Consider the following 13950-nt stretch of genomic DNA (forward strand, 5'->3'; position numbering starts at 1 on the left):
CGATTGCAGGTCGGGGTGGAGGAGTCACCCTCCGTCCTGCGTGATGAGGTCCCAGTGTAGGGACAGGGTTACCGGGGCGTCCACCGACAGCTCCAGGAGCGTGGTGAACCAGTGCTGGCGGGGCCAGGCCAGGACGATAAGGATGACCGCCGCCCTGTCCCTGCGCACCTTGAGCAGGACCTTGTGCACCAGAGGAAGCGGGGGAAAGGCGTATTTCAATTCCCCTCCCCACGTGATCGCGAATGCGTCTGCTATTGAGCCTGGGCTGCGGCCCTGGAACGAGCAGAACTGCGGGCATTGGGCGTTGCCCCTGGTGGCAAATAGGTCTACCCAGGGAAACCCCCACTTGCGGAAGAGCGAAAACACAATGTCTGCCCTGAGCGTCCACTCATGCATGCAGTACAACCTGCTGAGGTGGTCCGCCAGTTCGTTCCGCACCCCTGGGAGATATGACGCCTCAAGGTGAATGGCGTGGGCTATGCAAAAGTTCCAAAGGAGGAGAGCCTCGTGGCAGAGCGGCGAGGAACGGGCTCCGCCCTGCTTATTTATATAAAACATGGCGGTCGTGTTGTCCGTCAGAACTGTCACACTGTGACCACTCAAAGTGGCGTGCAAGGTCTGGCAGGCTAAACAAATCGCCCTGAGCTCCTTCACATTGATATGGAGCGACCGCTCTGCTCCCGACCACAAGCCCTGAGTCCTGAGGTCCCCTAGGTGAGCACCCCATCCGAGGTCTGACGCATCCATCACAAGCGTCAGGTCCGGCTGTTGTGCGGCAAAGTGGATGCCGTCGCAAACCACAGTCTGGAACTGCCACCACCACAAGGAGTCTAGCACGTCCCCCGGGGCTGTCACTACCAAGTCCAGGGAGTCCCTGCGTGGGCCGTATACACGGGCGAGCCAAGCCTGCAGAGTTCTGAGTTTCAGTCTGGCATGCTTGACCACATGTGTGCATGCTGCCATGTGGCCCAGCAGCCTCAGGCAGCATCTGGCCGTTGTAGTGGGAAACTGGCACAGGGAGTTCACTGCTTGCTGGATGGCCAGGAATCGTGATACTGGAAGGCTCACCTTTGCCTGTACCGCAGCTAGGACAGCCCCTATGAATTCCACTCTCTGCGTTGGAATGAGGGTGGACTTGGGGATGTTGACCAGGAGCCCTAGTGTGTGCCAAATAGTCTCAAGGCCACCTGCACGTGGGACCGAACCTCCTCTTCGGACCGGCCCGCCAGGAGCCAGTTGTCGAGGTACGGGTAAACTTGAATCCTCTGCCTCTGTAAGAAGGCCGCCACTACTGCCATGCATTTTGTGAACACCTTTGGGGCCGCAGCTAGGCCAAACGGGAGAACCGTGAACTGGTAATGTTCCTGGTTTACGGTGAAACGCAGGAATCGGCGATGTGCTGGGTGGATGGCGATATGAAAGTACGCGTCTTTCATGTCGAGAGCAGCGTACCAGTCCCCCGGATCCAGGGAAGGGATGATGGTGCCCAGAGAGACCATGCAGTACCGGTCCTTGACCAGGAACTTGTTGAACCTGCGCAGATCTAGAATGGGTTGAAGGCCTCCTTTGGCCTTGGGAATGAAGAAGTATCGGGAGTAGAACCCTTTCCCCCTTAGGTCTTTCGGTACCATCTCTACCGCCCCCGCCTCTAGGAGAGTGCGAACCTCCTTTTCCAGGAGGTGCTTGTGAGAGGGGTCCCTGAAGAGGGACGGGGAAGGGGGTTGAGGGGTAGGCAGGGAGGAGAACTGCAGCACGTATCCACCTCGCACCGTGCGTAACACCCAACGGTCTGACGTAATGCCGGACCATGCACGGGAGAAACGGGACATGCGGTTCAGGAAACAAGGGGAAGGATCCGGTGATTGGTCTGGTATGCTGTCCTCAGGCACACCTTCAAAAGCCTGGTTTAGGGTCCGGCTGGGACTTATGTTGGCCTTGGCTCTGGCCCGGCCTATTGGAGCTATGGTAGTGACACTGAGGAGGAGGCTGCGGCTTGAAGGGCTGCCTTTGAGCCGCCAGGGTGTGCATACCCAGTGACTTGAGTGTAGCCCTCGAGTCCTTGAGGCTATGTAGCTTTGCGTCCGTCTGGTCCGAAAAGAGCCCGGACCCTTCGAAGGAGAGGTCCTGGAATGCGTTCAGGACCTCAGGCGGCAGACCTGACGCCTGAAGCAACGCCGAGCATCACATGACCACACCAGATGCGATTGTCCTGGCCGCCACATCCAAGGACGCCTGGAGAGAGGTCTTCGCTACGACCTTGCCTTCGTCTACCAGCACCGTGAACTCCTGTTGGGAACCCTGCGGGAGGTTGTCCTTAAACGTCCCCACTGCCACCCAGGAGTTGAAGTTATGCCTGTTGAGGATGGCCTGTTGATTAGCAATCCTCAACTGGAGGCCCCCTGAGGAATACACCTTCCTGCCAAACGGGTCCAGGCGCTTCGCTTCCTTGGCCTTAGGGGCCTGGGCCTGCTGCCCATGGCGCTCTTTCTCGTTTACTGCCGAGACTACCAGGGAACATGGGCTTGGGTGGCAAAACAAGAAGTCGTACCCCTTTGATGGGGCGAAGTACTTGCACTCCACATCCTTGGCTGTTGGAGCGCTGGAGGCCGGGGTCTGCCATACAGTCGTATAGTTTGACTGTATGGTCTTAATGAGCGGAAGCGCTATTCTGGATGGACCTTCTGGGCTCAGAATGTCCACCATGGGGTCCTCCTGCTCAACCGTCTCCTCGGCCTCTAACCCCAAGTTATGAGCAACCTTACGCAGCAGCTCTTGGTGGGCTCTGTGGTCTGTTGGCGGAGGCCCGGATACCGCTGTGCCTGCCACCACTTCATCCAGAGATGACGAGGAGGTCAGCAGCTGCTCGGCTTCCTCCTGCTGGTCCCCTTGGTCCCCCTCCCCCGAGGGAGGGGCAGCTGACCTTGGGGTGGCACTGGACTCGGTGCCGGTTTCTCCGGTCTCTCGCTCGGCGAAGGTACAGGTGGTCTGGACACTGTAGCTTCCCACATGGAGGAGTGTCGGTGCGGGGACCGGGACCGGTGCACCGAGTAGCTGGCTCTGGAGGGAGCCCCCTGCCGCTGGTGGTAGGCCCGAGGGGTCCAGAAGGGTCAGTGTCCTGGCGGTCCCCACTGGGGTTGCCACCCAGCCTGGTGTTCTCTGTTGTCCCGGTGCCCGGTGCGGGGAACTGTATTGGCCCGAGTTGGCGCCAGACTCCTGCGACACCGAAAGCGAAGGCCACGGTGGTGCCGTGGATCTGCGCCGGCGGGAGGTCGACGAGCAGCTTCTTGCCGATTGGGAATAGGACCGGTACCACTGCTCACAGGACCGGTATTGGTGCTCCCGAGACCTGGACCGGTGACTTCTGGAAGCCTTCGGTGATGACCAGCTAGCCTTCTCCTGGTGCCAGTCTCTGGGGGGTGCCGGAGAGCATCGGATCCCTTGCACTAAACCCGTGCGCTGACTCGCCTCCAGTACCGAGACTTCCCTCTGCATCGGGGTAACTGAGAGTCCACAGACTCAAAGCTCGACCAGGACCAACGCCGGGACCGATGCCGGGACGGTGTCCTCCAACAGCGCACCATTGCCGGCTTTCCCCTCGATGGCACCCCGGGCTCGGGTGCCGGAGGCTTCTGCCTGGCTGGGAGGGGGCTCACCGCCGACAACCCGATGAGGTCCTTCGCCGCCTCAAAGGTGTCAAGCATGGAGGGCTGATCTATTACTCACTCGAGCCCGTCGTCCTCACTAAGTTCCCTTAGGGCTGGACTCAGTGTGACTTGTGGTGCTGGTGCCACCGGTGCCGGCACAGCATCCATCACGCTCTTCCCGGTGCCCGGGCCCTTAAACGGTCCCGGTCTCCTTTGTGGGGAACGTCCGCGCCCTTCCTTTGGTTTAGCCTTGGGCCGCACCGGGGAGGATGAGCGGTGCCGGGGCCTACTTTGCTCTGAGGCCGACGGCTTGCGGTGCTTATCCAGCACCGGGTCTCTTGACGACTCCGGGGCCCTCTGCACCGAGGAGGCTAGAGCCGGCGTCGGGCGCTCTGGGCCCGATGGCTGCAGCGCGGCCTCCATCAACAACTGCTTCAAATGAAAGTCTCTCTCTTTCTTTGTTCTAGGCTTAAACGCCTTGCAAAGCTTACACCTTTCTGTTTGGTGTGCTTCCCCCAGGCAATGTAGGCAGGAGTCGTGGGGGTCACTAACCGGCATAGGCTTGCGGCACGTGGCGCAAGCCTTAAACCTGTGGGCCTGCGGCATGCCCCGTGGCCCGGGGCGGGTACTGGAGTCTCCAAGAACCTAATCTATTAAGTGTCCACAACAAGGGAATGCTAACGAATTGATAGCAGCTAAATACTCTAAAGCTAAGGGATTGCTTCTTGTACAAGAGCAAGAGGTTGTTCCAACGCCGCCATGGACGGTAAGAAGGAACTGGAGGGGGTCAGGCCAGCGGGGATATATATGCACGGCACAGTGGTGCCACTCAGGCGGGGGCCCCGCCGGCCTGACGAGTTCCGCTAAGGGAAAAGTTTCCGACGCTCGTGCACACGGCGCGCGCACACGTAATGTGGAATGGATGTGAACAAGCACTCGAAGAAGAAACTAGATTACTTATCTATTAAGGAGAACAAATGGAAGCTTAATACTATGAACAGGAGCCAGCTAGAGGACCCTATAAAGAAGCATCTTACAGGGCTAATTGTTTTATAGCATTATACAATTGAAAAGCCACTTACCTAACTCTTTAGCCCATTTTATGGTAGAGCCAGCGTCTGATGTGTCGCCTTCAGCTAAGAAGACCACCTCTTTCCCAATCTTCCAACCAATCAGTGGATACAGACCTTAAAATTTTGCACATGCATGCACAAAAGAAAAGTAGTGAAGTCCACAAATTGCTTCCAGAGAGATTAAATAAAACACAACTAACAAAAAATCCTCAAATTGTAGTTGCAACTTTTGTTCACTTCCTTTACAAAATTCAACTTAAATGTCAGTACTACAGCTTGAACATTTTGTGGGGCCTTAGAAGAAAATATTCCACAAAAAATTCATGGCAAAAGTAAACCAGAAATGAACAATAGTTTATTTTTAATAAAGGAGAAATGCAATGCAACCTATAAGCAATTTAGAATCACTATATCTAATTACCAAAAAAAAGGAACTAAAGAATAAAAAATAACTACTAAAAATAGTTATTTTGAGAGCTTCATGAAGCAGTTTAGGATTTTAAAAAATTCAGATCCTTATTAGAAACAATAAGTCATCTTAAAGCTGTTAAATTCTACAATTTAAAATATACACATACTCTGTTAAAGCTATTTAACATGTACGCATGCTTTTCTTTAATTACAGAAGTTACTTTAACACAATGGTTTGGCTAAAGGGATCTGAATATTCTGAATCCACTTGAGCCTCCAAGTGGGAAATATACTGAGATACTGAAACATAAAACAGCAGTCCCAACTGAGAAAAAAAACAAACAGTCTCATTCGCTGAAGGTACTCAAATAGTGACAAAAAGTATTCCTGAAAATTCATTTTTCAATATATGATTCTATGTAAGAGAAAGAGTTTCATAATTTGGCCTCCCTGTGCCCACAATGGCTCTCGCAAGCCACCTGTGGCACTGTACTGTGTGATTTGCCTTACACAAAACAATACAAATCCCATTTTAAAATATGTGTAAGTGTATAAAACAAACAGCATGTATTTATGCACATATGACATGATAATTCAGTCTGTGTTGGAGTTCATTTCTAGCTAAGGAGTGATTCAGGAAAGATGGATCATTTTATGAAAAGGACACAGTTGTGCTAATAACAGCTCAAAAAGAACAAAGAAAATGCAGAAATACAAGGGCAAATATGACATGGGTTTACATCAGTTCATTTGAAACTATAATGTGTTTCCAAGTGCTGCCTGATGAAAGTATGAAGCCTTCAAAGCTGTTGTGACATTTGGAAACTAATCATACATAAATGAAGATAAACCTGAGCATTTTTTTCAGAAAAAGCTTAAAGCCTTGAAAAAACATTAACAAGTCTTGATTACTTAAACTGGTAATGTCAACACAAATGCCTCTCATTTGATAGCTATACAAACTGTGCAGAGTATAATGCACAAACCATTACACAGACTCATTTTTTCTTTTCCAAGAGACATGGTTTCAAATGTTAAAGGTCTTCAAGCAATCAACAAACTGCAAACAGTGACTTTGTCAAACTACACTGTAAAATATATTATATATATATATATATATATAAAAATAAACCATTAGTCATGTAGATTGTTCCTGAAAATATTTCTGTGAAGTTATTACTACATCTGCACTCCATATTCCATTCCATCCACTTGAACTGTTTTTTAGGAGATGGGAGTGAACGCATAAACAGACCAGCTTTACTTTCCACACTCTCCCTCTATGCCAGTCGATAACTATGCTTTCTTCTTTAAAGTTTGATTATAAATTACATCCCATCACAATTAATCTGGAATTTTCAAAGAAGCTGAGGAAGTTAGGTGACAACTGCCTGTGGCTGGTTGCAGACTCAACACAACCCCTTGTGGCCAGATGTCACATTCTGGTAGCTGTGCCTTAGTTTCCCCCCCACTGTCCTTTGGCCTACTCTGGCCGTAACGGTGTCCTAGCCCACTGATCAGACAGAGTCCTGTCCTTTCTGGTGCCAGAGTACTTTACCAAAGTCCTAAAGTAATGTATACAAAAAGCAAACCTGCAGCCCAGCTCGGCTCAGTTGGCAGCCACCTTAAAGCATGCATGCTTCCACTGCTTTAGGCTACTGTCCTTCTGTGCCTCAATCCACTCCCCAATCCAGGGGCTGGCCCCGTGTTCAGGGAAGCTCCAACTTGGCCACCAACTCATCCCTGGAGAAGCTTGTTTCATCTTCTTCTCTTTTCCTTCTCAGTTATCCTTCAGGCTGCTTCTCAGAGAGAGGGAATTCCCCACCTCCTCTCCTCCGGGTTTCCTTCCACCAACTGGGCTCACTCATTGTTTTATGGAAACAAGCCCTCCTCTTCCCAAGCTGGACTTTATTTCTAATTAGTCTTGACCCACCCTTCAGGTGCAAGCAGGAAGGTTAACTGGCCTCTCTGGCCCATATTAACCCTTTCACAGCATGTGTGAGGTAAACAGCCCATGACACTCCTATTGAAATTCAACTAAAATTCAATGGAAGTTAGGCCCTTGCTCCCTCAGATGCCTTTGAAAATCCTACCTCAAATGTCATTTCCTTAGTATCAATGATGTCAAATTTACTAGCTCATCAGATGTCCAGAGTGTATTCCAGGGTAGAGAAGATCTGATTTTTTAATTAAAACCCCTCACATGTTCTGTACTGAAGAAATGGTTACTCACCCTATGAACTAACTGTGGTCCTTCGAGATGTGTCCCTAAGGGTGCTCAACTCTAAGTGTGCTTGTGCCCCCTTGCGCTTTTGATCGGAGATGTCTCATAGCAGTGTCCATTCAGACCACACACACGTGTTACTCAGCCTCATGCCCCATGCCATTGCTATATAGCATTGTGCGTGATGGATAACTGTCCTGAGTTCCTTCTCTACTGCGAAGCCCCATGACAAGGAACTCCAAAGCAGAGGGGAAGGAGGGTTGGTAGTAGAATACAGTTACTGCACAGGGCAACAATTTCTTCTTCTTCTTCGAGTCCCTGTGGATGGTCCATTCTAGGTGACTATCAAGCAGCTCTCCTTGAAGGAGGAGGGGGCTTTGGAGTCTAGTTCAGTATGGCAGAAAGTACAGCTGAACCGAATACATTCTCAGAAGCAGAATCATGAATTATTGTATAGTGTTCAACGAATGCATGCATAGAAGCACAAGTTGCGGCTTTACATATTCCAGTGATAGGAATGTTCTTAAGAAATGCTGTTGAGGTAGAAATAAATCTCGTAGAGTGAGCTCGTATGTCAGCAGGTGCTTTGAGATTAGAGATTGCATCTCCTTTTGTTCTGTCTGTGATTGAGACAAAATCTGGAAGTCTTCCTGAAAGATTCAGTCCTATCAAGTAGAAGGCCAGGACTCCCCTGACATCAATCAAATGGAACGCTTTTCCCTTATCCCAGTGAGGTTTAGGATGCAAGATGGGGAGGGGAATGGGCTGATTAATATGGAAATGAGAAGGTACTTTTGGCAAAAACTTGGGGTGTAGTCATAATATGACCTTGCCTCTGAAAAATATTGTGAATAGGAGGTATTGCCATAAGAGCTTCTGTTTCCCCCTTTCACCGAGCCGATGTGATGGCAACCAGAAATGCCATTTTCATCAATAAATGGAGGAGTGAGAAGGCAGCCATAGGTTCAAAGGTGGTCTTGTAAGGCATTTAAGAACCAAATTGAGGTCCCAAACTGGAGTAGGGTGTTTAACAGGCAGAAAAAGTTGCCTAGGCCTTTGAGGAACCTCACCAATGTTGGTCAAATACAGAGTACCGTAGAACCTCAAAGATACAAACACCAGAGTTACGGACCGACCGGTCAACCGGACACCATGTGAAACCGAAAGTACCCAATCAGGCAGCATCAGAGACCAAAAAAAAGGCAAATACTGTAGTGTGCCTGTATTGCATCTTAAAGGTAGGCACATGTGGGCTGCCTGTCCCTACCCCAACCATATCCCTACCCCTACCCCCACCCCCACGCGTGGGGTACCCACTTACAGCTAGGAGTTGAAGACACTGAGATTTGCAGGCAAAGCTGTGAGCCCCACTGCCAGCCCAAGGCAGCTGGAGCAGGAGCAGCATTGGGGTCTGTGCTGAGTTCCTGTAAGCCCTGGGTGCTGTTTACATCCCGCCTCTCCCGGCCAGAGAGGGGAGGTGCTGTTTTCTCTCTCTCTCTCTCTCTCTCACACACACACACACACACCATGCTGCACACCCTCCCCCCCAGTCGGGGGCGGAAACAAACTTGCCCTAAAAGAAGCTGCCTGCAAGGAAGCTGCCTAGCTGCCTCTGGAACCTGACCCAGAACGTGAACTGCTGGAGCCAGAGCTGTGTTTTATTCAGAGTTACGGACAACCTCCGTTCCTGAGGTTCTACTGTAACATTCTATTGGAGAATGTAAGATTGTGGTGGCTGCCTGTTGAACTCTAATGGAACTCAGCGAAAACCCCAAGCTCTTTAGTTCTAGAACGTAGTCCAGTATGTCTGGCAGCGATGAGCTTGCTGATGCAAAGCTCACACCAGCAGGCAAATCTTGTGCATTTTTGTAAGTAAGTGCAGTGTGTAGACTGTTTTCTGCTCTTTTTACTTGCTACCAACAGGCCATTTCCATGCCCGTGAACCATTGACCAGCCATACTTTGAGGTGAAGGATTCTGAGACTGGGGTGAAGGATCTTCCCACTCTCCTGGGAGAGGAGATGGAGAGCGATGGAGAATGATCAGTGAGAACACAGTCAGCTGCATCAGGTAAGGAAACCATGTTTGTCTGGGCCATGTCGGAACAATCAGAATAACTCTGGCCCTGTCCTTTTTTATTTTGAGTAGAACTTTGAATATCAGAGGAATTGGGGGGAATGCCTAGATAAGACCCAGTAACCACTGGAAGTCAAAGGCAACCCCAAGGAGCAGTGACACAGCCCTGCTCTGGGGCAAAAGTAGGTGCATTTCCTATTTATCACCAAAAGGTCTGAGGAGTGCTCCATTGTCAGAATATGTGGTGAAGTATGGCGGAATCTATCGCCCACTCATGATCTCGAGACAAGTGTCCGCTGAGTATGTCCATGATCACATTCTGAACCCCTGGATGGTAAGTTGCCGTGATGACAAACTGATTGCATATACTCCAATTCCAAAGTTTATAGCCTTGGCACAGAGGAAGGGTGATCTTGCTTCTCCTTGCTGGTTTATATAAAACATGTATGGCATGCTGTCCATCATGATCTTTGTGTTTGCCTCTGATTAGTGGCAGAAATTGGAAACAGGCTTATCTGACTGCTCTGAGTTCCAGGAGGTTGATGTGAAGAGTGGTTTCTCGAGGCCTCCACCTGCCCTGAGCTATGTGGGTGTCTAGATGAGCTTCCCATCCCAACAGGGAAGCATATATCGTTATGACAACCATTGTGGGAGGGCGGATGAAGGGGACGCCAGCACACATCTTCCACCAATTGAGAGATTCCTTTACAGAAATGGGTATGGAAAGCAGCATGTTTAAACTGCCTGGTGAATAAACTGTACTGAGTCACCCCTGAAGGCACTGCATGCGCAGTCGTACATGATCTATAATAAAAGTGCCAGTTGCCATATAGCTGAAGACAGTTCCTGACCGGGGTTTGAGGACTAAATTGAATCGTATTGACTAGACTGGATAGGGACATAAACCTGTGCATTGGGAGGAAGGTGCTCACTACTAGTGAGCTGAGATAAGCCCCTATGAATTCCAGCTTTTGCACAAGACTCAAGGTGGACTTCTGAATATTCGGTTGAAAGCCCAGCTTAAGGAAGAGCTCCAAGGCCTCGTATGTCGCCTGAAAAGTCACTTCCAACAAGTGTCCTTTCAGACACCAATCATCTAGGAAAGGGAACACTAGAATTCCATTCCTGTGATGGTACATAGCTACTATCGACATGACCTTGAAAAGACAGTCAGGGGCAGATGATAGGCCAAAAGGGAGCACCCTGTACTGAAAATGGTCCTGGACTACTCTAAAGTTTGTAAGATGCGTGGATCGCAATGTGGAAATACACGTCTTGAAGGGTCGAGGACCGAGAACCAACCCCCTTGGTCCAGAGATGGGATTATCATTACAAGCATCACCATTTTGAATTTTTGTGCATTCACAAAGGGGTTGAGTAGTCTTAAATCTAGGATGGGTCTCCAACTGCTGCTTTTTTGAAATCAGATAATACCTAGAATAAAACCCTTTCCATCTGTGCTGTGTGGAAACTGGTTCTATAGCATCCAGGTGTAGAAGAGAGTCTATTTCCTGTCATAGCAGATTCTCATGGGAGGGGTCCATGAAGAGAGATGGAGAAGGGGATTGGTGAGTGGAAGAGAATTGAAGTGGATGCAATACGCTGTGGAAATGATCTCCAAAACCCACTTGTCCATAGCAATCAACTTCCAAGCCTACGGAAGTGGTAAAAGCAGATGCCGTAGGGAGAAAGGCAGGTGAAACATTGCAGCTGGTAAAAAAGGGGATGGCAGCTCAGGACCTCCACCATCCTATCAAAATTGATGCTTTGATGTGGCAGGTTGTGAAGCTGAAGGCTGGGAGGAGGGTGGTTTCCTCCTCTGGAACTTCTGCCTCTTGGGATGAGGTTCATACAGCCTCTATGAGCTCTGGAACTGGGTGGGATGGGATCTCTGCGCTGTCTGGGACCTACTGAATTCTTTCTTCTGGGCTGGTTTGTAAATTCCCAGAGATTGTAAAATAGCCCCCGGAATCTTTTAAATGTATGCAGAGATTCATCTGTGTTGTCAGCAAACAACTTAGTGCCATCAAAAGGGAGGTCTTCTATCCTACTCTGGACCTCCTTTGGGAATCCTGAGAGCTGAAGCTCTCCTTACACCTACTGCCGTAGAAATCGAATGAGTGGCAGTATCAGCAGCATCGAAAGAAGCTAGAGAGATGTCCTGGCGAGGAGTTGGCCTTCTGCAATAATTGCCTGGAACTGCTCTCTGTGTTGTCGGCAGATGTTCACTAAAGGAGTTCAGCTTGATATAATTTGTACTTCGTCATTAAGGCCTGAGGTAGTTGGAGATTCTAAACTGGAAAGTAATTAAAGAATAAGATTTTCTACCAAGGAGGTTGAGATGCTTATGATTTTTATAAGAAGTCACAGATTTAGCGTGGTGCTGCTTTCCATGTTTATTAACCCCCTCAACCTCCAAGGAGTTAGGAGATGGGTGAGAAAATAAAAATTCTGACTCCTTAGAAAGATCATCATATTTTTTGTCTGCCCTCCTGCACGTGGGAGGAATTCAGGCCAGAGTATGCCAGATGACCTTTTCAGGATCCAGGAGTGCCTTGTTGACTGACAGGGCAATGTGGGCAAAGGAGTCTGTCTGGAGAATATTGAGCAGCTTATCATGCAGTTCTTTAATCTCCACAAGGGGGATCTGTAAAGAATCTTCAACCTTCTTGATGAGATCCTAAAACTGCTTAAAATTATCAGCTAGGGATGGTGTATGTGGCATGACAATTTCATCTGGGGATGAAGAGATGTTTGCAATTGGAGAAACCTGATCAGCCCTGGCCTCCTGCTCCTCAAAGGCCTGGTCTACACTAGGAGTTTATGTCGAATTTAGCGCCGTTACATCGAATTAACCCTGCACCCGTCCACACCACGAAGCTATTTAGTTCGACATAGAGCTCTCTTAAATTCGACTTCTGTACTCCTCCAAAACGAGAGGAGTAGCGCTAAATTCGAAATGGCAATATCGAATTAGGCTAGGTGTGGATGGAAATCGACGGTAATAGCTCCGGGAGCTATCCCACAGTGCACCACTCTGTTGACGCTCTGGACAGCAGTTCGAGCTCGGATGCTCTGACCAGCCACACAGGAAAAGCCCCGGGAAAATTTGAATTCCTTTTCCTGTCTGGGCAGTTTGAATCTCATTTCCTGTTTGGACAGCGTGGCGAGCTCAGCAGCACTGGCAACGATGCAGAGCTCTCCAGCAGAGATGGCCGTGCAATCTAATAGAAAGAGGGCCCCAGCATGGACTGATCGGGAAGTCTTGGATCTCATCGCTGTGTGGGGCGATGAGTCCGTGCTTTCAGAGCTGCGCTCCAAAAGAAGGAATGCAAAGATCTACGAGAAGATCTCTAAAGCCATGGCAGAGAGAGGATACAGCCGGGATGCAACGCAGTGCCGCGTGAAAATCAAGGAGCTGAGACAAGGCTACCAAAAAATCAAAGAGGCAAACGGACGCTCCGGATCCCAGCCCCACACATCCCGTTTCTACGAGGCACTGCATTCCATCCTAGGTGCAGCCGCCACCACTACCCCACCACTGACCGTGGACTCTGAGGATGGGATATTGTCCACGGCCGGTTCCTCGTCGGAAATGTTAGCGGACGGGGAAGATGAGGAAGGAGATGAGGAGGACGAGGCAGTCGACAGCGCTTGCACCGCTGATTTCCCCGACAGCCAGGAGCTCTTCATCACCCTTACCGAGATCCCCTACCAACCGTCCCCATCCGTTACCCCGGACACCGAATCAGGGGAAGGATCAAGCAGTAAGTGCTTTCAACATCTAAACATTTATTTTTAACAGAACTGTAATATTTATATTGTTAGCAATGGGGTTTTCATTCACTCATTTAAACATATAAACTTTTATTTATAACACAACAGGAATATTAATAATATCAACAATTGGGTGTTCATGATTTCTTTGCCTTAGGCAACTATTTAGTCCCAACTATGTAAAAAAAAAATCAAATAATGTCCGGATTTTCATGATTAGGCAACCACAGGACGCTCCACTCTGTAGTCCCTTCCACTACAGCTACACCAAAATACGGTCTATATGTCCGGGAATTGACACAAAGTCCTCATGGGAGAGCTCAGCATAGCTCTCCTGGAGGTACTGCTCAAGCCTGTGCATCAGGTTCCTTGGCAGGGCGATCTTGTTAGGTCCACCGTGGTACGACACGTTCCCACGCCATGACTCTATCAAGTAGTCTGGGATCATAGCACGGCAGAGCATGGCGGCATACGGCCCTGGTTTCTGCATGCTCTCCCGAAGCATCCGTCCCGTCGCTCTCCGAGATCCTCATCAGCGTGATGTCGCACATGACGCCCTGCTTTGAATTAGGGAGGGGAATGTTAGTATTGGGACTGCTTTACAGCCACGCGGTGGAGGCGGCAGAGGGGCAGCATACAGGGATCTTTCCCTGGGACAGCCGCGAGGTGGTGGGACAGGGGCAGAGCTCATGCTTCCCTGATTGCTGCCAGCAGAGAGTGGCATTGCTTTCAATGCGAAAGGAGCC

General features: G+C 49.7%; 1 protein-coding gene across 1 annotated transcript in view; it reads right to left on the bottom strand.

Annotated features, from left to right (window-relative positions):
- GK5 (glycerol kinase 5) overlaps positions 1-13950 on the bottom strand; it is a 94727-nt gene that overhangs the window by 25356 nt on the left and 55421 nt on the right. The window contains exon 11 of the mRNA XM_065411152.1: positions 4727-4831. Within this exon, the coding sequence (XP_065267224.1) occupies positions 4727-4831 (105 nt within the window). The remainder of the gene's footprint in view (positions 1-4726; positions 4832-13950) is intronic.

Source organism: Emys orbicularis, chromosome 9 (genome assembly GCF_028017835.1).
Source record: "Emys orbicularis isolate rEmyOrb1 chromosome 9, rEmyOrb1.hap1, whole genome shotgun sequence".
Taxonomy (NCBI): domain Eukaryota; kingdom Metazoa; phylum Chordata; order Testudines; family Emydidae; genus Emys; species Emys orbicularis.